Here is a 23,251-nt window from a genome sequence, read left to right on the forward strand (position 1 = left end):
TGACAGTGATACTAAATGTGTGTTCATTACCTCCACCAGGGAGCTTGTATTTTCTTTTTCAGTGATTGTTTGCATTTTAGCAGGATTATGCAAATTGATTATTCAGCCTTGGTTTGCATTATTTGTAGCTCTTGGCCAAAAGGGGCTAATTGATTACAAAAACAGGAATGAGCGTGAGCAAATACTTTTGAGATTTCTGTATTTTCAACTCAAGAAACAGAGGCACATGATAAGGTGTTAAAGTAGAGATGGAGGTCAGAGAGAATGACCTTGTCAGTGCATCATGGACATTCTCAATTCTCAGGTCAGTAGAGCAAAACAGAGCGCTTGAAAATGCCTTATGACTTAACAGCATGGTGCAAAATCAACGACTGTAATGCAGTATTTACATTTCTATCCAGCCTCTCTTCCATCCATCTGGTTTTACTTGCGCATTTTCTGCTTAGGCGCTATGATAAACACAACCACTTCCTTCGTTTGTGCAGTTTACATCTAGAGAGGAAAAAAAAAAAAATCCAGTGACTCGTAGAGGGCAAATGTTGAGCGTTCCAACATTCAAGTGCAAAAGTTCATCGGCCAAGTCCAAGGGAACAACAGGGTCCTTTGCAAGCCCTCTCATCAAGAAGCAGAAAAAAATAGGATGTTGCAATCGATCCCCAAAAAAATAAAGATGATGAGCGGACAAGGAAGCACATGTAGCCTTTGAGGTTGCGATGAATAAATTGATGCTCCAAATGGCACACTGCAGCAAAAAAAAGGTGTGAGTGAATTAAACACAATCGCAAAGAAAAGAAAAAGTTTTACCGACTGCACTTACACAGCATGAATGAGCGACCAATTTTGTACAAGCACTATTTTTGCATTGGGAATAATCTTTTGCTCTGATGGAACATTTACTTTGAACTCAAGAAAGCAAATCATGTGCATCAACTTCCATGATTGGTGGCGATCGGTACCAAACTTCCGATTTCCAAACTAGTTCTAAGTCAAATTGTTGTTTCCATGTAATGACATGATACTTGAACATTTCTTATTTTCATATTCCAACAGCGTGAATAAAAGTAATATCTAACAAAGGGTCATTACCTATTTAATCGGAGAATTCTTCCCTTTTCATAATCCTTGCTCTACAATCATTGACTTTGGCCTGAAAAAGGAAGAAATTGCAAAGTTAGTCATTGAAACTTTCCAGCCACACGACAAGATTTGGGCTCAGTACCTCTCTGACTTTTTGCCGCCCGACTGTTGCTCCACCTGCTGCTTCTGCTCTTGCTCCATCCTGCACACATTGAATACGATCTGAAGTTTGCGGAAAGGAATAAAATGAAAGGCACGGAATTCACGATTAAAGGCTCACCGTTCTTTGCGGGCTTTAGTCCTCTCCTCGTCAAACCTGCGATGAATACAAAATGTTTTATCCTCCCGGTTAATTGTACGGTGGTATTTTCAACATAATTAAAAAGAACATATACAGTTGTGACTGTTTGCAATTTTGGGAATCGGAACAATGCCTTTCCTTTTCTCCGCGTAGTGGTGAGAAGAACTTACTGCATAACACATTCTGGTATGTGGACGTGCTCCATCGGGACCAGTAAGCCCAGTTCATCTAGGCTGTGAACGTACTGGATCTTATTCATGAACTTCACACTGTAACATGGCAGCAACGCAAGGATGCCGTCAATACACGAATGGCATAGAAAGTACTAAGATTTTTTTTTTTTTTGTCGATATATTTTGAGCTGCATTTAACATGACCCATGCACACTACTGAAAGCTCACTAAATGTGTCGGTACAAAAATAGCTTTCTAAATGGTCGTATTAAATTAACTTTTGGTCTGTATTGGCTTGTTTGGGGTTCTCACCTGATGAAGGGCCTGGATATAGCCAGGACAGTGCGAATGAACCAAGTAGGATGAGCAATGACCAAAGACTTCAAGTTCTTCCTCAACCTGCATTCAAAATCACAAAAAAACAAAACAAAAAAATTATATTTTTCTAAGGTAAGAAGATTGCATGCAGTTCTTCAAGCTCTTTGAATGCAGTTAGTTGAGTTTGCATCAGGATAAGCGTCATGATCTGTGTATTGGATGTTTGATTTTGTCTCATTTCTTGTTTTTTGTGGTTCAATTCTTGTCCTGCTCATTAGGGTTTTCGTTTCCGCCTGTGCTCATTCACCCGGGCCCTTGCGTCTTCCAATCAGCTCCCTCAGCCACTCATGTCTTGTTCAGGTGTTCCTCGTCTTGTATTTAGTTCCCTGTATCTTTCTTAGTGAACTGAAAAACAAAACGGTTTTCTTTTTGCAACCACGTGTTGAAGTAAAATTGAGTACATTCTACCACCATTTTTTTCAGGGTCTTTTTGGTTGATTTTGTTTTCTGTTTCTGTCACATTTTATTGTTTCCTTTTATAGTTTAGTCACATTTCTGATTTGAATCTTATTTTTGGACTTAGTTCATTTACTTTTTGAGTCCTCCCAGTACCTTGTTTGAGTTTCTTCGTTTGAAATTAAATTGTTTTTCAAGTGCACTCCAGCCTTGCCTCCCTGCTTACTCAAATTTAGTTTCAAACAACCAACCAAGAAAGAAACCAAGGAACTACTAAATCCAAACAAAGTGATGATGAGATAACGAGAAGCACCTGGACAAGACATGCGCGGACGATGAAGTTGCTTTGACGAGCACAGCTGGAAACAGAAACAAACAAACAAAAAAAAAACAACAGGACAATCCAAACAACTATTTTCTTTGGTTGACGTTCATTTGCCACACCATTGAACATTTCAAAGTTCCTTTCCCACCTTCTGTCAATCATCTGGTAGCACTTCTTGAGCCAGCTAATTCCAGGCATCTTACTCCTAGGCGTGGCTCCATTCATGTAGATGATCAGGTAGTCTTCAGCTACGAGCATTTCCAGACTGCTCACTACGTACCTGGAAGAGCAGCTTGCTATGTTTAGTTGTGACTATTAGAACATAATATTTTTTTTAATTTTTAGTTTGGACTCACAGGAAAAGGTTTTCCATGATGTAGTGGTATTCGGGGATGCTGCTGTCAGGCAGGTAGCATGCCGAGAATACAATGATGGCATTCAGGCCCTCTCCAAAATAACCTGAGAAGAAGCTTTGGATTTTATTGTGTTCATTTTGCAACAAAAATATTTTGAAGCTGATGGTTGACAGGACACAGATCACAAACCTCCATGCGAGATGACTCTCTGGTACGGTCGGATGATCTGCATGTCAATTCTATGCTCCTGTTCTCCAATGATCACCGTCCTCCACAGGCGCCCGTTGTTGGCGTTTCCGTCCTCGTCCGAGTCTGCCGTGGCACCAGCTGGACCTGCTTTGGCCGAGGCCACCGGAGTGTCATCTGGAATGACGCAGTCAGGTGTAGTGCGTATGAATAGAATGCTTCACCCAAAGAGGAAACTATATAAAGAACATCTGCATACAGATCTAGTCGAGAAACTATGTCAAAGTTTTGCCTTTACAAACTAAATCCAAGGTTTTCCACAAATTAAGACTTTTCTGCATCCGTTGCGCTGGTGCGCCCAACTTTTTTTTCTAGTGTGGACCAGCACAAATGTTTGGTGCATCCAGATTTTCCACTGCATCACATTCAACAACAAATTTTTATCAGTTCACTCCTTTTTTAAACAAAATTGCTGTCCATCTTTTTGGGCACTAATGACTGATAAATGACTAACTAACAATTTCGTCATTATAAAGTTTTTAAATGCTCAAAAGTATTGGTGCTTGAAGTGCTCCGTGTCGGTTATGACCTTTAAACTTATCGGGACTTATCTGAACATTCTAGAAGTTCCCGATGAATATTTCATTTATCATCCGCAACAATCCCATTAACACATTTTTTAGAACAAAATGTATTCACACGAATGAATTCACCCATGACGTCCAGACTGTGAGCCAGACGACCCCAGAAACAATAATTTCCAAGACAGTCATCAAGTGGTCCTCCTACCTTCCCACTCCAGGTCGTTGCCGTTGGTGATGAACTCCAGCGAGTCCGTCTCATCTGGCGTGTCAATGTCATCCACGTTGATGTCCAGGTCGTCGGGTGTGTCCAGAAAGTCGTCGGACAGCAGCGATCCCTCACTTTTATCCAGTGACAGATTCATCTCCGGGGCAACCAACGTACGGCGTGCGCGGTGCGAGGATGACACGCCTGCGCATCCCCCAGGTGGGCTCACGTTCAGGGAGGTGGGAGGAGCTATGAAGTGAAGAGGGGGCATGACGCAACCGCTTCCCAAAAATGAGCAATCAAGAGGTCGTCAAAGACTCGTCTTACAGGTTCTGTTGTCTGTGAGGCCACACGTGGAGTCCATGTCTCCGTACTCGGGTAAAAGTCTGAGTGACAAAATACAGAGCATTCATGTATTTGATGAGTGCGGTAACATTAAGTATACAGTATTCACTCGCCATTCACGCTTCACTTTTCGCGGCTTCAGGGTTTTGTGGATTTCAAAATATTCATAAAAAAAATCAATGAAAGGAATTCAGCCATATTGCGAAAAGACGCAGCTGACTCTGAGGCTTTGTACACACCCACAAAGTCAAATTGGTACTGCGTGAAAGCCTTGATTGAATCGAAAATCAATCAGTCAATCGAAAATGGAATCGAATCAGCCCGAATCGAATCCATTTCGGAAATTTAAAGCGATACTCAGCCCTAGTGCATACCACATGGGCATGCTGTCCACTGCATAAGAGCGTCACCTTCCACAAAATTATATTACATTATTCCAATTAGTATGATGTCAACTGCACCACTTAAAACATTTTTTTTTGCACCTAATCCATTTTAACAATGAAAATGGGAGCGCGAAGAAGACGATGATAATTAACTTGTCTCCGGGGACGGATGAAGATTACAAGGCTGCCGGGGAACATGCTGGAGCAGGAAAAGGGAGGACAGAAAATGTGGGTGAGGGGAATGAAACATGTGCTACAGCCCAAAATGCTTTGTTCCTGTGTGTGTGTGTGCGCGCTGTGAATACGCAGAACCAGTTGGACTGTTTCATCATTTGTCCACAATGCTAAATATGAAGCCAAACGCAAAGTGCAAGTGGTGCAGCGTGTTTTATCAGCTGAGGTGGTCTCAGCACTTCTCCAAGTCCCTTCTGCCGGAGAATGGCGAGCACCCCCCTCTGAGCCACTGATAAACAACCTGGGTCTCTCCCTCCCCTTTTGTAAAACGAGCACTCCTTTTTTTAATATATATATATATATATATATATATATATATATATATACATACTAGAGGATAACATTGCACTAGAACAGAGAATGAGGTTTTTTTTTTTTCAAAACTAAGAAAATCCCTTTTGTTCCGGTCTAGCTACATTTCAATTATCAACAGGAATATGAAGCAATGCTTACCTTACAAAAAGTGAGGTCAAATCAGTATTTTTGGGCTACACGTGCCTTTATCTTGTTCAGTATTCCTATTCATCCCTTAATTAGTTTTGCACGGCTCATCTCTCGGAGGCCACTTTAATAGCGCATCTGCGGCAGCTTATTCCGCCTTCTCTTTCTCTCCGCCACTAAAACGTGACACCACTTCAGCAATGGCGATGTTGTGTTTTGGATCGGTGACTGCTGCTGCATCACATGACCATCCCCAGACCATTCACAAAGAGAATCGCACCTGCTCTCTGCTTGAGAGGGAGGAGAAGGAGGAGGCAGGAGGAGGAGGAGGAGGAGGAGCAGCGCTCGTTTACAGCCCACCGAGCTTTGCATCATGACCTTACATTTTTTAATATAATGATATATTTGCACGATTAAGAGCTGCATCAAAAATGTAAAGATTAGGATGACACGTCATTATTCTGTATTATTTTTACATACACCTATTTATCTGGTGCCGATTTTGCTGCATATTTTGAAAAATGAATTGTGAAGCCGATGATTGAGTATTTGTCCAAGGGCATTTCTTGTAAACAATCCACAAAAATGATCCTGAATAATTATCATCATCATTGTTGACAATACTGTTGTGCTTTTAAAATGTATTCTGTTATTCTAACTTCATGTGATTTATTGCCATGATAAGAAAGCGGACCGTGTTCCTCTCGCACTGAAATGCTGTGAGACAAAACAAGACGTCTGAGGTTGGGGGGGCGCCAGCTGCCTGAGGCAGAGGATGAGTGCCTGTTCATGTACATAACACATGTACTTGACTTTGCCTATAAGAAGGAAGTAGACGCTTCTTAGAGCAACTGGCAAGTTTTTAATCAATTGTATCTTTATTCTCAGCGTGTGCCCCGTCTCGTCTATTAAAGGGTTAACATTTTCCCCTTGACATTTACAATGGAGTGGTCGGGGTGAAACGTGGATGAGGGCGACAATTTTATGAATAAGGTCGGAGGGTCGAGGCCCTAAGGCTACCCAGATCGCGGCAGAAGGGCGGGGGATTGACTGGCAAAAAAGGGTCAAGTGCCCAGCGCCGGAAAGAAGAAATGATGTCAAGCCATGGATGATGTCGGTGAACTTTGAACATTTACAGATCTTTTGCTGTTTTCTTTATCTTTAAATTTTATGACATAAATGGAAAATATCTGGATTGCAAAGCGATTTTTTATTTGTATTTTTTTTGCTGGTGTAACCAATGAAAAAGCCATTGAGGGTGTGTTGTATGGTCTTAAACATAGTAACAAAGATGCTCACAATGTTATTGTTTCTAAGCACTCAAACTCTGACTTATTGCCAAAACAGCCTTCCAGTGACAAACAGCACAGGAATACAACATGCACGTCCACACGCAAATGAAGTCACACAGAAGGAGGGAGCGGATTCCGACCACTGCAAAGTAGCAATATGATGAATCTCACCGGGGGAAGTCTTCGTCCTGCCACTCGTCTTTCACTTCCATGTTCTCCATTCTTAAAGTCGCTTCTGTGGTGCCCATCACTCAGCAAGGTGAGCAGGGGCCTAAAAAGAAGAAGCGACGCATGTTAGGAAAAACAGCCTGTGGAGCAAAACTGTGAGCAATTAGTTCCATCGAAGACATGTTATATGGAAACGGAAAAAGAAACAGTTTGCTTTTGTGGCTGGATTCAATTTACTCCTGATGGTGACATTTAGGGGTTGAAAGCACTTTGGGTCACATTGTTCTCTACCCCTGCCCACTGGAGCACATGTGAGAAGCATGTGATCAAGCCCATTTTCTGGGTCAAGTCAGATATTGTATTTTTTTTTTCTCCTGGGTGAAAATCAAGAAGCCATTATTAAGTATGACATGCAGATATATTTCTTCCACACTGCAATTTGAAATTTTTGTCTCTGACTGATTAGCGACCAGTCCAGGGTGTAGCCTGTCTCTCGCACAAAGTCAGCTGACATAGGCTACGCTAACGCTCACTCGCAAACCTAATGAGGACAAGCGCTATAGAAAACGGATGAATGTGTCCCATTAAACTGGAAAAGAAAGATGTATTTTTGTTGCTGGATTTGGGGGTCAAGATTAAGATATATGTTGTATTTTATAGCTGGATACACAACATAAGGTATGCTCAATCTATCACAGTAATAGTGTAAGCTTCATCACCAAATAAGGTAACCAAAATATTATAAACTCCTCACAAGGCTGCAATCTAAAACGACAACAAAAAACAAAACACTGACATGAAAAGCCTCTCAAGACCATATTAGGTAAGAATATTGGCAAAAAATACATGTTGTTATTAATACAGTCAAGATTAACGAGACCTGAAGAAGTCTGCAAGGTGCAAAGGGGATGCATGACATAAATAGCCAAAGAGAAAGATGCAGAGGCATTTATTTTACTGTGCTGATTTGCAGCCAGGGCAGGGGGAGAATCTGCAGTGTGAGCAAGAAGGCTCACATTTCTGAAAACCAAAGACGACGAGCCACACTATTGGCCTGTTTTTGACAAGCATGACATAATATGGATTGGAGTAAAATCCGAAACTCCAATCGAATCATTAACAACGTTGCGTTTCTAGGGTGACCCAAATCTCATATGAGGTCAGCTCAGCATCTGGCATGATGTCAACAGCGATACTCACATGAGATGATGGAGATCTCCTTCAAATTCTTCAGATCGTCTCTCTGTCCGTCCGTGTGTGCGTTTATGTAGACACAGTATGGCCTTTCTTCTCCTCACTCACAGGAGCAAAAATTTGTGTTGATCCTCCAAACTGACACAAATGCACATGCCTCCTTTTCCCCTAATTCACATGCACATACTCGTGCACAGACACACAAACAGTGTCCTCAATGTCAGTCAGTCGCTAGCCAGCAGCAGGTGCCTGAAGACAGGGGGCACCTCTGTGCTGGAACCCCCCACCCTCCTCGTTTCCTTTCCCTCGTTTCTGTCCACTTTTGTTGGAGAAAACGTCTGGCTGTGAAGAGCGAAACGACAGGCTGCCTCTTTGCCCTGATGTCCGCATCGAATTTCTTCAGTCAGAGTGCATCTACTGTGGCGTTATGATCTAGTCATTTCTCCTCTCTCCTCTTACCTTTTTCCTAACCCTGCTTTTATTGACTATAACTATATTTTTCCATATCAGAAGATGTTTTAATCCTGCAGCAACTTGGAGAAATGAAGCACTGATCTCTAAAATAATCCTGCTGGTGTTGTCAGTGATTCTCGATGTCGCCAGTGTTCCCCGGCAACAGCATCCCTTTCTCCCCTCCCTCCCATGTCTCTTTCACACCCACCACTCCAACTCTCACATCCCCTCTGCACACATTCATTATTCAAGATCCTGACTTCAAATGCTCTCAGCCAATCAGATCAGCTCCAGTTCAAACGCAGTTGACGTCTGCAGATCCCTCTGTCCATCCATCCATTCCTGTCGTATTTATTCTCATTAGGGACGGGGGTGAGCGGGAGCCTTTTAAAATTGACTTGGGGGCGAAAGAGACCAGAAACACTGTGGATTGGCCGCCAGCCAACATAAGCAAATAACCAAAGCCTACTAACTTTGTTTTTCGTTTGTTTGTCTGATTTGAGAGTAATTATTTACAAGATTAGAAGCAATAGAGTTCTCTTAAAAACACTCCCGATTAATACTTCAGAGCTGACTACTCATTTTCAGGGGACATTAGAGACCACCGTTAACACTTTTTTTTTACATTCGCAACCTAAATAGTAAACGGTGGCACAAGATCTATGACTTACGCTGAAAATATTTCAGATATAATTATTTTTAGTTTATATTGTTGCGTGGATCTAGTAGGTGTATGACGTAAATAAAACAAAATGTGGAATACTTTTATCAAATACGATATTAAAAAAGAAATTGTTTTGGTGTTACGATTAGCTGCTGTTGGAGGGGGTGAACTATCTTGCCTTATGCCTTCCAGTGACTCTCTGACGACTGGCACCACTGTACTGTACCGGAGAAGTCAAGATGGCTGCAAGCAATTATTTTGGCTTCACGCATGCCACCGGTCCCCAGTACAGGTAATTCAAATGACGTACGGTCGCGCGAGCCTAACTTTTGAGTCATTATAACAGGTCGTCGTCGTGGTGCGAGTTGTTTGTGGGAGTTTCCACGAACGCCGCTCTGTTGACACAAGCTACCTTCGGCGCCTAAGCTAAACTGCGTTAGCTAGCCGAGTTTATACTGCGTGCCTGTAATCACCCAGTCGCATGCTGACTTGATTAAATCTCGCATTGAAAAAACTGTATGTGAAGAACAGCATGTTGAAGCTGATAAAGCCTCTGGTTGACGGAAAATACGTTGGTTAGCGGCTAAATTGGTCCGGATGTGATCTGTTTCACCTGAGAGTCGAACACTACCATACAATACGACTGCTGTGGATTTAAGTTATTTGTGTTTGTCCACGTACGTTCTGATGAAAAGTAATTAACATGAGGTCAGTGCGGCTCAGTCGGTCATGTAATGTCCCAACAATGGATGATGAGCTTTGCATGATTCGTTCTGAGCTCTTCCCTGATTGCTGTGCTTGTTATGGTTTAAAATCCTTTCGTTTTTTTAATTCAAGCCAACTGAACACGAATAGCTGTTGAAATGCAATCGGTTCATTATAAATTGACCTCCCCTTTAAAATGGGCACTTTATGTCCAAGTCCTCTCACTGTCCTTCTTGGGATGGGCATTCAGACCCACAAACATAATGAGGACAAGCACTCTAGAAAAATGATGGGTGGAGAATTAATGACTATAAAAAGTGTGGCGAAATGTTCAGGTTGCTCGTGCCAAATGTTCTGACCCATCTGTTTCTCTCAGTACCCAGCCACCCCCGGTTTACTCGCATCCCTCGACGGCCACCTACAGCATCCAGCAGGCTCCCACAGTGCCACATGCCGTGACCGCCTCTTACTCTCCGGCCACAGTCCAGGCAGCCCAGCCTGTTGTTAGTGCTACTTACGCTAGCTATCAGAGCCACCAGCCCCCTCCGGACTACTCATACAGGCCACCGGACCCCCCCGCAGCTCCACATCCCACCACCACACCTCAAACTTATCAGGTGTACCCAGACACGGTGAGCTCATTTCATCAGTGCCGTTTCATGCATTGCTTTGTGGCTTTCCTTTGCATCACATGCAAATAAAAATCTCATACTTTCCAAAATTTCCCTTTAGTCTTTAGTCTTGGTATGAAGTTGTTTAAGGTGATTAATTTACAGATATTTATGAAGCCAGTAGCTTTCTGAAGTCACTTGGTTCTAAAACAAATTCTGTGAGGGTGTTCTAAAACATTTTGCCTAATTTCGAGGTCTAATAACATACCCAATTCTCCCTCAAATTACTTCAAATTTTAACTAATGTGTCCCAAATAGGTCTATGTTTAATGTTACGCTTCGCTCCCACCTGGTTGAAGAATTACATTCACTAGTATTGAAAAAACACAGCCAAACAAGAGATCAATAAATAAACACACCAACTGCAATGTAAATTTGGACGTCGATCCAGCCATTTTGAATTGTGCATATTCTCGTTAGTGTCACAGGTGAGCTGGAACCAAATCTGGACATGGCACAAACAAATTGAAAAAGAAGCCATGCCCTGTCACAGGCCTGCACATAATGATCATTTGTGAAGTGTGACATGGATTTAATTTCATTTGCATGTTACTCAAATAAGATTCAAAAGATGTCAATTTCTTTGGAACACATTGTACATGAATTCGACCATAGAAAACTTAAAGTACATCATTTGCTTTAATGTGTTGCACTGACAGCATGCTATTTATAACAGGACAGCTACAACTATGCCCGTCCTGCTGTTGTGACCACCTACAACAACAAACAGTACTACCAGACAAGTATCGCTTCAGCCCAGAGGAACACCACTGACAATTACTACCAGACCGGTGAGACATTTCTACACTTGAAGAAGCTCATTTAGATTTTTCAAACCTTCATAATAACACAGCAACCTTTCACCCATCTCATCAGGCCCCGCCTCCTACAGCGCTTGTATACACCGTGTATAACACATCGTGAGATATGCTTGTTTCAAATTAAGTGTCTTTTAATACTTTTAAATGTGTTTCAAGGTGTGAGATGTTTAGACCTTATTCTGTTTTTATATTATTGGCTCTATATCATGGATTTCACCAATTGCTGGTGGGTGAGGAACATATAACCCCCGAGATAAAAAGGGCTTCACTTTAACTTGAATTAGTTCAACACAGTGGGCAATAATGATTGATTTTGACAGATGCTATCAGAGCGCTATGTAACAATATGCTCATAATTGTGGTTGTAGTTTACAGTGGTGTACGACTGCGCTACATCAAACTGAAATGTTTAAAATATTTTGCTTATCTTGTTGCTGAGAAGGTCACTGTGAATTCACATCACTCGACTTGCATTTTTATGTCACATGATACACGGTGTACTGTTCATGCTACCAATTAAAAGACAGGAAGTCCCGAAAGATTCGTCGCCCGTATCCTATGTCCCATCGCCCTTCTCACTTCCCACTTTGCTCTTTCAGTTGGAGTGAAGAGCGCTTACACTCCAGCCCCCACCACTGTGTACAGCCATCCGCCTCCTCCCCAGAGGCAGGTAACAACGCTGAAGCCTCTGACGCCGAGCAACTCGGTGTCCACCAGCTACAACATCTACCCGGTGTCCAGCAGTACACCGCAACCACAGACATCAATTTCATCCTACACCCTCGGCTCCACGTTCAGTTCGACCGCTTCAGCCCCCTCCTACTCAGGTAAGAGACAACAATGAGACTAACAAGTTTGCACATCTGTGTTTTTCTCATTCTTTGCATTTTAATTGGCAATAAAAAAATGTAAAGATATCCTATTATTTTAGTTTTTTTTTTTTTTTAATCTATCATAAAAATGAGAAATGTTACAATATTCATAATTCATTCTTATGAATTTAGGTGTCCTGAACACAATTTCTGCAACGCTCGTTCAATAACGCACCTTGAAAAATGTGTGTTTTTTTATTTTAATTATTAATTTTTTTTTGCTTTGCCCATTTAATGTGGGCTGCACATAGCATCAGATTTGAATGATAATTTTTGGTTAATCTTCATAAAAAAAAAAAAAAGAAGAGGTTTAAACGGAAGGCAAAGTCCCCTCACTTGTCTTATATTCTGTTAAGTTACATTTATTTCTACATTTATAAATGTATTATGCCCATTCCTGGTATACACAACTTTTCAGTTTTTTATTTGTATGTACAATTAATCAATATAAAAAAAAATTAACTAAACTGGAGTTAAATACCGTTATAGTGGCAGTAGTGACACGAGCGACTCCTTTACGATCTAAAAATATATAATACAAGAGCTGTATCAAAAATTGCTTCTGTATTTGGTATGTGGAGCGGAATAATGAGGTCATGTCTTGTACGAGTCAGCTAAATTCAGAGGTGAATGTGATTGGCAGTTCACTGCAGCATTTTTTTTTTGTCCGACTTACTCCTGGCTAGGTTTAAGCTTCTGTTGAAGTGAAAGTTCATCTTGTGGCCGTTGAAATTAATTATTGTGCTTTTTGCTTCCTCTCAGGCCTCAGCTACTCTAACTATGATTCAACTGGCTACACCAGCACATCCGCCGCCACCTACTACCAGTCAGCCCCGCAGACTTTGTCCCAGCCGCAGCTGCTGCAGTCGCAGCCGCCGCCCCCAACCCATCAGCCACAAAAAGCGCAGCCGCCTAAGCAACTGACAAATGCTTCCTGGAGCAATGCCGGCAGCAACGTGGTGACGAGCTCGCTGGGGAGCACCTACAAAAAGCCTGCATTTCTTCATAATAAACTTCAGAAGCCCAGAGGGCCTGTGAAGCAGCCCCAGCTTCATTACTGTGACATTTGCAAAATAAGCTGTGCGGGTCCTCAGGTGAGATGCTCAAATGTCGCATCTTTCTTCATTTTAGTGTATTTTAATTGTTCAGGGAGTTTCTCTTAACATCCTATGCATATTCCCCTATTTTATCACTGCTCACATCGCATATTTTTCTTTGGAACGTAGCTACTTCTCAGCGAACGGCGCACTATATTGCAGAAGTCCGTAATGCCCTTGCATGTGGGCAAGGAGAGCCACACTCGTCAATGCGCTTTTGAGCTCCTTTAACGGCGGGTGAACAAAAAACACAATGAACACAATCACGCTCGAGCTGCTGTTGGCCACAGCTCACGCTCACGCACACACACACTCGCCAGAATTGAAGGCAAATGGCCAAGCATCTTTTCCTCCTTGATTTCTCATGACCCACACTAGGCCAGTCTTTTAAAGGCACATAACTAACACACAAATACAATATGTATAGTACTAGTTTCTGTACATTTTATGCTCATAAATGTTTTTTTTGTTTGTTCGAATAAGTTAAAACTGTGTTTAAAAAATGTATTTTAATAATTTAAAATGTGTGGGTGTGGTGAAACTTTTTAGAATGTTCTATGGGAAAATTTCACCTATTGTGGGTCGGTCTGGATTGCAACGTATCCCACTCCACGATTGGAGTATTCACTGTGCATTTTTTTTATTTAAGTTGTCGGTCTTGTGCTTTTTTTTTGACCACCTGATCTTCTTGAATCAGACATACCGGGAGCACCTAGAGGGCCAGAAACATAAGAAAAAAGAAGCTGCTCTGAAGACTGGCGCTCAGACGGGGGCGTGCAATGTACCCAGGGGAATCCAGACTCACTTACGATGCGAGTTGTGTGACGTGTCTTGTACTGGAGTGGATGCCTACGCTGCGCACATCCGTGGCTCCAAACACCAGAAGGTTAGCGCTGCTACGCAAATTCTTCGTTTGGATATTTGTTGCTCATTTAGATTAGCAAAAAGTCAGTCAGCACGCTTCACCATTATGTTTTATTCACGGGTTTTCCCATCTGTGCGACTATATCCTTGAGGCAGACACTCTACGCTAATCTGCGCCTTGAGTAAATATCCTCTACTTTTGTCTTTGTAAAGGTGGTAAAACTTCACACCAAGCTGGGCAAGCCTATCCCCTCGACAGAGCCAGTGTTGGTGAACTCTGCGCCAGTCGTCACCACATCAGTGGCTGCCAAAAACCTCACCTCCACCACAGATGTGGCCTCAGTCGCAATCACTTCAGCTATTACTGCTGCACCCAAACCAGCTGTGAACACGGCGCCAAAAACAGTCACAACAGTCAAGAAACTAGTTCCGTCCAAAACAGCTTTCATTTGTAAGTTGTGAAGACATTTGTCAGTATGATTCAATGTTGTTCTTTTCCGTTACTCGTGTGGTGAAATTGCATCGTAGCAACTTCAAGCAATGTACAAAATTGTACATTTGAGTTTCATTAGTTTCAGTCTTGACATTAGATGTACTTTAGATATATTGGCCTCAGTGCCTTCCTTCTGTTCCAGAAAACCAACACAACATAAATGTTAAGCCACTGCCTATACTAATAATACTTTAAAACTGGTCAATATCAAGGGCGTTATTACAAGCTTCATTTCTTATTCTCTCACCTGTTTTACAGCCAGTAAGCCAGCCAGCACTCCCGTAGCAGTGACAGCAGCGTCCCCTGTGGCAGTAGCAGTGAACGTAGAGAAAACCATGCCAGAAGTGCCAGAGGAGGATTGTAACAAGGTTGTGGGCCAGGGGGATATCCAGCCAGTTGGGCATGACTACGTGGAGAAGGTGGGCAAAAAAAAACCAACAACCTCATCTTTGCATGTAAACGGTTGCTATTTATTTTGTGCAGTAAATGACCAGCGGTATGTTTTCAGGTGCGTAACGGTGAAGGCAAAGTAATTCGCTTCCACTGTAAGTTATGTGAGTGCAGCTTCAATGACCCAAACGCTAAAGACATGCACCTGAAGGGAAGAAGGCACAGACTGCAGTATAAGGTAGATACATTCTAACTGCGTTTTCCACTCACTTCCTTGCATGTCTTTTATGCTCCTATTGCTCTTTCCCCGCAGAGGAAAGTGAACCCGGAGCTCCCGGTGGAGATCAAACATAGTAACCGAGCCAGAAAGCTGCAGGAAAGCAAGCTGAAGCAGAAGACCATGATAATGAGACAGCAAGATGATGAGGAGCGCTGGCACATGGAAAGGAGGTCAGGATGGTTCTTAGAAACAGAGAGAGAGAAAAGTATGAAAGTTTTTCTCCACTCACATTACTCCCCGCTTGTGCAGGCGATATGAGGAGGGCATGTACTGGAGAAGAATGGAGGATGAGCAATTATATTGGGGGGAGCAGAGACGCAGGATGGCGCCACCTCCTCTCATGAGCCGCCCGGGTTTGCCTGTGCCCCCTCTGCTGGTGAGTTTGGCTACTGCTGAAGTTTCTTTCATTTCACCATGTCTGCCCTGTGACTTTTTCTCCCTTGTGTTCAATCAATGATCAGTGTGCTTTTGCCCTTTTGTGTAAGTCGTGTGTGCGTCGGCCAGACTCACCCGACGACCGCCTTGTGATGGCCAAACACGCCACAATTTACCCCGGGGAGGATGAGCTGCAGGCTGTTCAGAGGATCGTCTCCCACTCTGAGCGAGCCCTGAAGATGGTATCAGAAAATCAGTTTGAGAAGAACCTCGCTACTGCTGCTGCTGAGAGTGGGGAACCTAAAAGGTAGGAATTTGGTCACAGTTTTAGGTACACACGCCGATGGCGTTGATAAACGTTCTCAGTTTATGACAGAGTTCCGTTCCTGCAGTGGTGGCAAAAAGTAAATTGTTTGCGATTTGGAATGTCCCCAACCAAAACAAAAGTATACAAAATGGTAGAAATCCTTATGACAGCTAATCTGTTGAGCTGTTTTCCATGTCCTTCTCTTGATAGTACTACGAGTGCAACCCGGCTGTTAAGAGGTGTGATGCGGGTGGGCATCTTAGCCAAAGGCCTGCTACTTCGGGGCGACACTAATGTTCAACTCATCCTGCTCACTTCTAAAAAACCCACCATCTCCTTACTCCAGAACATTGCTAAGCAGTTGCCCAAGGAATTGGCGGTAAGAAAATTTCACCCATGCATCAATCACTATGTGTTTATATTTTCCGTGACAAAAGGTTTGCGCGTATGTACGTCAGTTCTGACAAAAATCAGAAAACCATTTTTTTTGTTCCCCAGGATTTTGCAGGGTGACAATTTTTTTTTAGTTTTCACTTAACTCTGATGTCACATACCATAGAATTTCAAAATGAATATAACGTCTTTTACAGGTGCAGCTGGGTCATCACAATAATTTTTACATTGCAGGAGTTCTGAAGGTTTTGATTATCTTTCCTGCTTCTTTCAAAATGGCTTTCTCTCATATCCCAGAGTGGTGTTTAGTCCACTGGAAGCATTTAATGTTTCATTCACTGCCATTGACGGCTATAGAAGTCTACGATCCATTTTAACTGGGCAGTTCGTGAATGACTTAACAATTGAAGTAAATAAGCACTCTGGGCTTAAGAGAGAGAGCCAATTTCTGCCTTAATGTCGGAAGGCGACGATATGTTGAAATAAGCTTGCCCCTCCTGCTGTATATGCAATGTTTAATCCACTGATCTTTAGATGCACTGCCTGGTTATGACACCTGAATCCTACAGAGTGAGATATGGGGTTCATCAACTTTTCATGTTCCGCTCCTAAATATTATTTTTGTAAATATATTGTCAAGAGAACTGTACTGCATTGAAGTGTATTTGCAGTAGCCTTAAAAAAAAAAAAAAATGAAAAAGAATTGCCCTGTGCCCTTGCCTTGTAAGGCTCATTGCCCCCACACTTGTACCCCACCTCCTCTGTAGTGAGTAATTCCAAGTGTCCTTTTAACCGGCAGACATTTTCTGAAGATCAGTATGAGGTGCAGGCTCACCCAGAGGAGGCCAGCGTCGTCATATTATCGAGCAAGGAGCCCATAATGCAGGTGACCATTTCTCTCACCTCGCCGCTCATGAGGGACGACCCTGCCGCTGAGAAGGACAAGCAGGCAGGAGGAAAAGCGGCTGAGAAAGGTTAGAGAAGCCAAAGCTTTCAGTAGCAGAGAAGCACATGTTGGCGCTGTATCCAATACACTCACAGCACCCCACCCCCCCTTCCAACCACCCACCCACCAACGGCTTGATAATTTGCACCCATTAGTTGCCCAAATTTTTGCTGGTTTGGACTGATTTGCAATCAAGCTTTGTTTTAACTAGTGAACCCCCCCTGAAATAGGGGCTAATTCTCATCTTAATTTGTCCCAATATTTCCATCTCTCCTTTTTCTTACAGCCACACTAAGTACCCCCCCCCCCCCCAAATCTTTTATTTGATTTCCTTAACATGAGAATCAAAAGCCGGGCTCTCCGACCTTTCTGTGCCACATTTGTGTTATCTAAGCACCCACATACACTCCCATGAAACGAGATCAAGAAACAGACCAGATTAAAGATCACTGTTCTGAAAATGCACACAGTTGGGGGTGGGGGGCAGGAAATACAAAAGAGAATTTACCGTCATATGGACTAAAGTATTGGGCCACACTTCTGAATTTGATAGTTCACCATCAACTCACAAGTGGTGATTGTTAAGAGAATGTCAGAAAATGTGATGCACTGAAAGTCAAAAGTGCTGTCTGGCTAATCAGGACAAATATTGTGCGACGGGTGCTTTATGACCGCAGCTGCGTGCAAGCCGTCTGTGCATTGCAATGGCAGATGGAGTCGCGGCTTCAATATTTGTCCTGCTGAAACTGTGGAAATGGGTTCCATCGCTTGTATAGCAACAAAACTGATAGATGCCAGAGTTTGACAAATGACACAGACTTGTTCCGCAACTTTCGGACTACATTGTGAGTTTGTTTTCAAACAACTTGCGAGCCCTGACCTCTCCTCTATCAGAGCAGAGATCTGGCCTCAGAAATGGACAAAAATAACCTCACACACTTTCCAAAATTTGATCAAAGCTCTCTAAAGTGGCAACCAAATCCATATTAATCTGGTGTTCTAAAACCGCCTGACCGTGTCCAAATACTTCTGTCCATATTTTTAGCCGTCTTTTTTTTTAGTTTTGTTGCTTTATTACAAGTCAGCCATGCCGCGTGCTTTGAAGTGACTTCTTCAGCGCAATCATTTTCCTCACAGCTATCGTAATGTTGCATTCGCAGCCATGAGGAGTTTGAGTGTCTCCCTCACAAATTATCTGTATTCAATCATTCACGACATTTGTATGTGAGTGAAGGACCTCTCGGCCTTTGTTGGAGTGACTGCCACAGTCATTGTGGTGCAAACACTCCCAAGCCCTCAACATTTCATTGCACGTTTTTCTTTGAGGAAAGCACGGTAGTGATGTTTTCTACGGCTGCCGTCATCCGATGATCATGTCTCATCTGAAGGCCACACGCATACCACAAAGAATGGGGAATCAAATGAAACCAAGCAGCCCATATTCAATAAATTTTGGTGTTTATTACTTACTAAGTGCAACGATGAGGTAGACTTCACGAGGACTGGCTTTTTCAAAATTCTATTAATTTTTAAAAATAATTTTTTTTAGCATGTGAGAAACCCAATGCATGAAAAGTTGCTACATCACAGCCAACCACATTTTTGGAATCACGTTTTAAAGTGCCTTAAATTTGTCATCAACATTTATTCCCCCCCCAAAAAATCACAAACACTCAGCATGTTTTTTTTGTTTTTGTTTTTTTTTTGGTTTAAATAACTGCAGTGTGTAATGTGCTTGACTAATCCTACTTGTGTTCACGTTATGTTCATTGAGTTCCCCGATATTTTACTTTTATATTGCATAAAAGTCATGAATGGACGGAAGCTTCCTTGCGAAAGAAGCTTCCTTTATGAAAAGCAATGAAGGCACTGGAAGAACAAAAAAAAAAGCATCACTGAGATTCTTCCCCTAACAAAAAATGACACCAATTGCTCATGACATCAGACGCTGTGCCTTCTTTGTTTTAAGATTGTCTGGGGAGACACTACCGTCTGCAAACACACTTTTGAAGTTTTGAAGATGATAAAGTGCACATTTCAATTGTTTCATGTTTCATCAGAGGCAGAAAGAGTTTGGCTGAGGCTTCCTGTGTAAAGCAGCGGATGAAAATTACTCCCCCCCCAAAAAAAAATCAAGGGAACCCAAAATAAGAAGTCCTTTGAAAATGTCTGTGATGCAATCGATTGTAGTCCAGGCATCTGCTGCTTGCTCGACTCTTTCAGAATGTGCCGTACTTGGCTGAAAACAATTTGAATTGTGCACAAGTTTCATTTAAAGGACCAGTGTCATGATATTATGGGCTCTATGGGAGGAGGGGGGCGGGGTTAGTTGAAGTGTTCAGAACTACCTGCAGAGGAAAATGATTTTTTTCTCTATAATTAGGGCCACATTTCTGAGGTGATAGTGTCTAATCTCATCAAATGACATCATCCAGTATAAAAGAGAGAGCTGTAGTTGTGTTGAACTGCTGAGCGTCGTCTAATATTTTGACCCTCTCCTGTAGCTAAAGAAGGCATTGCAAATATTAGGAAGGTCTATGAATATGTGATGCGCTGCATTTTCATTACGAGATGCCACTAAATCCTTCACATTGGTCCTTTGAAGTTTTCCATATTTTTTTATTCTATGAATGTACCTTTTTTTTGTTCATTTTTGTTTTATCCTCGAAAATTATGCAAAAGACAGGGTAGCTGCTTCTCTGAAATGTCCGTACTTTCTGACACTCCCTCTGTTTCTCCTCCCCCACCAAGTAAATGAAGCAAGCAAGCACATTTTAAAGGAGCCGAGTGGAAATCTAGTCATGCGTGATAAACGATTCCACGACACCTTTATCGAGGAAACGTCTTAATTTAAGGCGCTGATCATTGAGCGTGTTCGTTTTCTCCGTCAGATGTCGCTGAGGATGACCCTGCCGATCTTCTGAATAAGAAAACGTGTTTGGAACACTTAGCCGCTCTCCGTCATGCCAAATGGTTTCAGGTAAAAAGTTTTGCATGCATCTTGAGGGCCATTTTGACTCACATTCATCATCTGTCTCTGTTCTCATCATACATGCTTCCTCTAAAGGCTCGTGCCAATGGACTGCAGTCCTGTGTCATCATCATTCGAGTCTTAAGAGATTTATGCCAGCGAGTGCCCGTCTGGGGAAAGATTCCAAGCTGGGTAAGTGGGTGCTTTAGTTTTCCATTTTCTTGATCTAACTGGAACAAAATGAACACAGTCCAGTGAAAGTCAGTCGGTCCAATACTGAGCTAATTACTTAAAATGAATCCTCCTCTTTTAATATTCCTGCAGTTTGTAAGCAGTTCTCTACGAGTTTGCGTTATTTTCAACATGCCCGTTTTATATTGTTCAAAATTGTCACGTTTTTAGGGGTGGGGTGTGACAAATTTTAAAAAAAGGTTCCGGAGGTAGATTTTAGTCCGGCCCTCGTGCGTGTAATGAACTTAGTCGCGAAATGGGCCGCCAATTTTTATGAATAAGGCCGGAGGTTCGAGGCCGGAACCCTATTCAGATCGCGGCCGGAGAGCGGGGGACTCACCGGCAAAAAAGGGTCAAGTGCCCAGCTCTGGAATTGATTACACGTCGCTGGCTGGCAAGTGTGCCTCACTGGGTTCAGTCCAGAGCCAATTTTGTTATTTTGTTACCAATGGAGTTGAAATTCTGTCACCCTAGGCATTGGAGCTGTTGGTGGAGAAGGTCATCAGCAGTGCGACGGGCCCGCTAAGCCCAGGAGAAGCCTTGCGCAGGGTGCTGGAGTGTATGGCCACAGGAATGCTGCTACCAGGTACAGTGTTCCCGCGCTATACAACGGTTGATAGTTTATTTTTTTTAAGAGATTGGTCATGGGTCTTTACTTTGGATATGAGAAACCACTTTTTTTTCCAAACCAATGACATGTCATTTTTTGTTTCTGACAAAAGGCCGAAGAGTCACCCCTTCAATACAGAATTTAAGTTAAAAATAAAAGACAAACAAATTTGAAATAAATGAACAAACATGCACACTAAAACTGAACATCCCCCAAGTTTTAGTACAAAATGATACGGGTTCAACTGTTGACTTTTAAATTCGAAAATTAGACTCGGTGATAAGAGCTGACAAATTTATCACAATGTAAGTATTTCATATCAGCGAATATCGTAACATTTTTTTTCAACTTTTCAAAATGGCAACAAAATATTAAGTTGATTAAAGATTAAATCCAACCTTTCAGTCGAAACTTTTAATATTACTAAATACAGGTACAAGTGCCAAGTAAATACACATACAAGTGCAAAAAGGAGGGGGCAATTTTTTTTTTTTTTTTTTTTGCAGAGCTTATACATCAGCTTCTCACAGAAATAATGTCAGTCGCAGATTTCTAATGACTTGGTCTGTTACATATCGTTTGTGATGAAAAGCGGTTCACTGTACAACTAATCATGTGTGTTGATGAGTTTTGGTTGTCCAAAGTTGACACCTGGCTCAGATGTCTCATGATGATTCCTCCCATTTTCTCAGGTGGGTCGGGGTTGTTGGACCCCTGCGAGAAACAGCCGACAGACGCACTGCAGAGCATGAAGTCTCAAGACAGGGAGGACGTAACCGCCAGCGCACAAGTAAACTAGGAACATTTTTGTCCCTTCAGCACGCTTATCGTTGACAAGCAAATGTGATGACCTCGTTTGTTTTATTCCAGCACGCGCTACGGCTGCTTGCCTTCCGTCAGATCCACCAGGTCCTTGCCATGGACGCCATACCCGTGACTAAGGCCGGCGCTCGCATCCGCAAACGCCAACGGGATTTCAGCGACACGAGCGAGGGCGAGGGCGAAGGCGAAGTCAAAAAGGAAAAGAAGGATGAAGTCGTGAGTGCTTGACATCCACAAAGGGCAGCTTGCTAGTTTACGATCCGATTGAATGTCACCGTTTAAAAAAAACTAAACAGAACTGAATTGAGTCGAAAAGGGTGACTTCTTGAAAAAGAAAAACTGTGTAAGAAGTGCAACTCCTTTTCACCTTATAATCATTACTTACATATGTATAGAGATGTTAGAAGTGTGTAAACAGTAAAAAGATTTTAAGCGGCTGATTGCATCATTCCATTTCATTTTATGAATTCCTTCAATCATCAATCACAATAGACACACCACAGCTGTCAACTTTTTTCTTTAAACCAATAATCTCACTTGACAAAGGTTGGATGAACATGAAAATGAAATGTTTAAGGGGTCATAATCAGGTTGGTGAAAATATGCCAGTATAATAATAATAAATTCAAAAAGTACGACTAACTCTTCCTGGAAACTATTATTCTGTGAAACAACAGAAGGTCAGGTGGGGCCACCTTCAAATCACCCGAAATACACGCTCACGTCCATCCGAAGAGCAAAAGTGTCTTTGAGGTTTCCTTTGTTGCACTGTCAGTGGTCTGCAGAGCAAGTGATTGTGTGTAAACAGGAATAGTTTTAAGTTATCAGAAAAGATGACTGAAATCGCCAGCGTAATGACTTTGCAGTTCTGAGATTTTGTGCCTGCATGATGGTGCGGGCTGCACTACACTGAATACGGGAGAAGAAAACATGACATCCTGCGTCAAGAGGTGATTGCGCAATAGTTTTGTTTCAAAGTCCCGTAGGAGTGATTTTGTTCAAAGTTGCTAGTCGCAACAGTTTTCATTTTTAAACTATGTCACTTTTGTTGAAATGGAGTTACTGTTGTCGTTTTTTTATTGTCCCTTTTTTCTTTCTTTTGAGTGTAATTTTAGCCACGTTGTTTGTGTTGTTATTGGTTTTACAACCCTGTAAATAAAAAAAAGAAATTGTGGAACAGAACCTCCATGTGACTGATTGCGTCATATGTCAGGAGACGCATATTTAAAGAAATTGAAATTGAGG

The 23,251-nt window shown here is 42.2% G+C and overlaps 2 protein-coding genes across 4 annotated transcripts; one reads left to right on the forward strand and one right to left on the reverse strand.

The window, feature by feature from the left end:
- Window positions 1-182: 182 nt before the first annotated feature.
- On the reverse strand, window positions 183-8,660 carry atcaya (ATCAY kinesin light chain interacting caytaxin a). Of its 2 annotated transcripts, XM_088312319.1 has the most exons (13): window positions 8,048-8,660; window positions 6,851-6,950; window positions 4,309-4,367; window positions 3,982-4,230; window positions 3,196-3,369; window positions 3,007-3,109; window positions 2,799-2,930; window positions 1,864-1,950; window positions 1,549-1,647; window positions 1,358-1,393; window positions 1,220-1,279; window positions 1,087-1,147; window positions 183-742 (listed from the first exon to the last, which is right to left on the reverse strand). In XM_088312319.1, exons 2-12 carry the CDS (start codon window positions 6,925-6,927, stop codon window positions 1,114-1,116), a joined length of 1,110 nt encoding a protein of 369 aa, XP_088168445.1. In that variant the 5' UTR covers window positions 6,928-6,950; window positions 8,048-8,660; the 3' UTR covers window positions 183-742; window positions 1,087-1,113. The 2 variants fall into 2 exon arrangements, with proteins under 2 accessions (XP_088168445.1, XP_088168446.1); XM_088312320.1 differs by lacking the exons at window positions 6,851-6,950; window positions 8,048-8,660 and adding an exon at window positions 5,400-5,602.
- Window positions 8,661-9,312: 652 nt separating this feature from the next.
- On the forward strand, window positions 9,313-23,192 carry zfr2 (zinc finger RNA binding protein 2). 2 transcript variants are annotated; one of them, XM_088312315.1, is made up of 19 exons: window positions 9,313-9,450; window positions 10,240-10,495; window positions 11,208-11,325; window positions 11,955-12,182; window positions 12,990-13,321; window positions 14,022-14,210; window positions 14,402-14,639; window positions 14,940-15,100; window positions 15,190-15,309; window positions 15,385-15,521; window positions 15,601-15,727; window positions 15,837-16,033; window positions 16,244-16,412; window positions 17,226-17,400; window positions 20,264-20,352; window positions 20,440-20,535; window positions 21,049-21,160; window positions 21,877-21,974; window positions 22,055-23,192. In XM_088312315.1, the coding sequence occupies exons 1-19, from the start codon at window positions 9,398-9,400 to the stop codon at window positions 22,232-22,234; spliced, it is 3,075 nt and encodes a 1,024-aa protein (XP_088168441.1). In that variant the 5' UTR covers window positions 9,313-9,397; the 3' UTR covers window positions 22,235-23,192. The 2 variants fall into 2 exon arrangements, with proteins under 2 accessions (XP_088168441.1, XP_088168442.1); XM_088312316.1 differs by having other exon boundaries at window positions 11,211-11,325.
- Window positions 23,193-23,251: the final 59 nt, after the last annotated feature.

The sequence above is a fragment of the Idiotropiscis lumnitzeri genome, chromosome 13 (assembly GCF_059441095.1).
Source record: "Idiotropiscis lumnitzeri isolate Australia: NSW breed Sydney's pygmy pipehorse chromosome 13, RoL_Ilum_1.0, whole genome shotgun sequence".
Taxonomy (NCBI): domain Eukaryota; kingdom Metazoa; phylum Chordata; class Actinopteri; order Syngnathiformes; family Syngnathidae; genus Idiotropiscis; species Idiotropiscis lumnitzeri.

Excerpts from the sequence above, each read along its gene's own strand:
- atcaya (XM_088312319.1), bottom strand. The coding sequence starts at position 6,927 with ATGGGCACCACAGAAGCGACTTTAAGAATGGAGAACATGGAAGTGAAA. Across the intron at positions 1,951-2,798 it reads TACCAGATGATTGACAGAAG|GTTGAGGAAGAACTTGAAGT; the intron begins GTGGGAAAGGAA and ends TTTTGAATGCAG. Across the intron at positions 1,648-1,863 it reads ATATCCAGGCCCTTCATCAG|TGTGAAGTTCATGAATAAGA; the intron begins GTGAGAACCCCA and ends GCCATGTTACAG.
- zfr2 (XM_088312315.1), top strand. The coding sequence starts at position 9,398 with ATGGCTGCAAGCAATTATTTTGGCTTCACGCATGCCACCGGTCCCCAG. Across the intron at positions 14,640-14,939 it reads GTCCAAAACAGCTTTCATTT|CCAGTAAGCCAGCCAGCACT; the intron begins GTAAGTTGTGAA and ends CCTGTTTTACAG. Across the intron at positions 20,536-21,048 it reads GGGGAAAGATTCCAAGCTGG|GCATTGGAGCTGTTGGTGGA; the intron begins GTAAGTGGGTGC and ends CTGTCACCCTAG.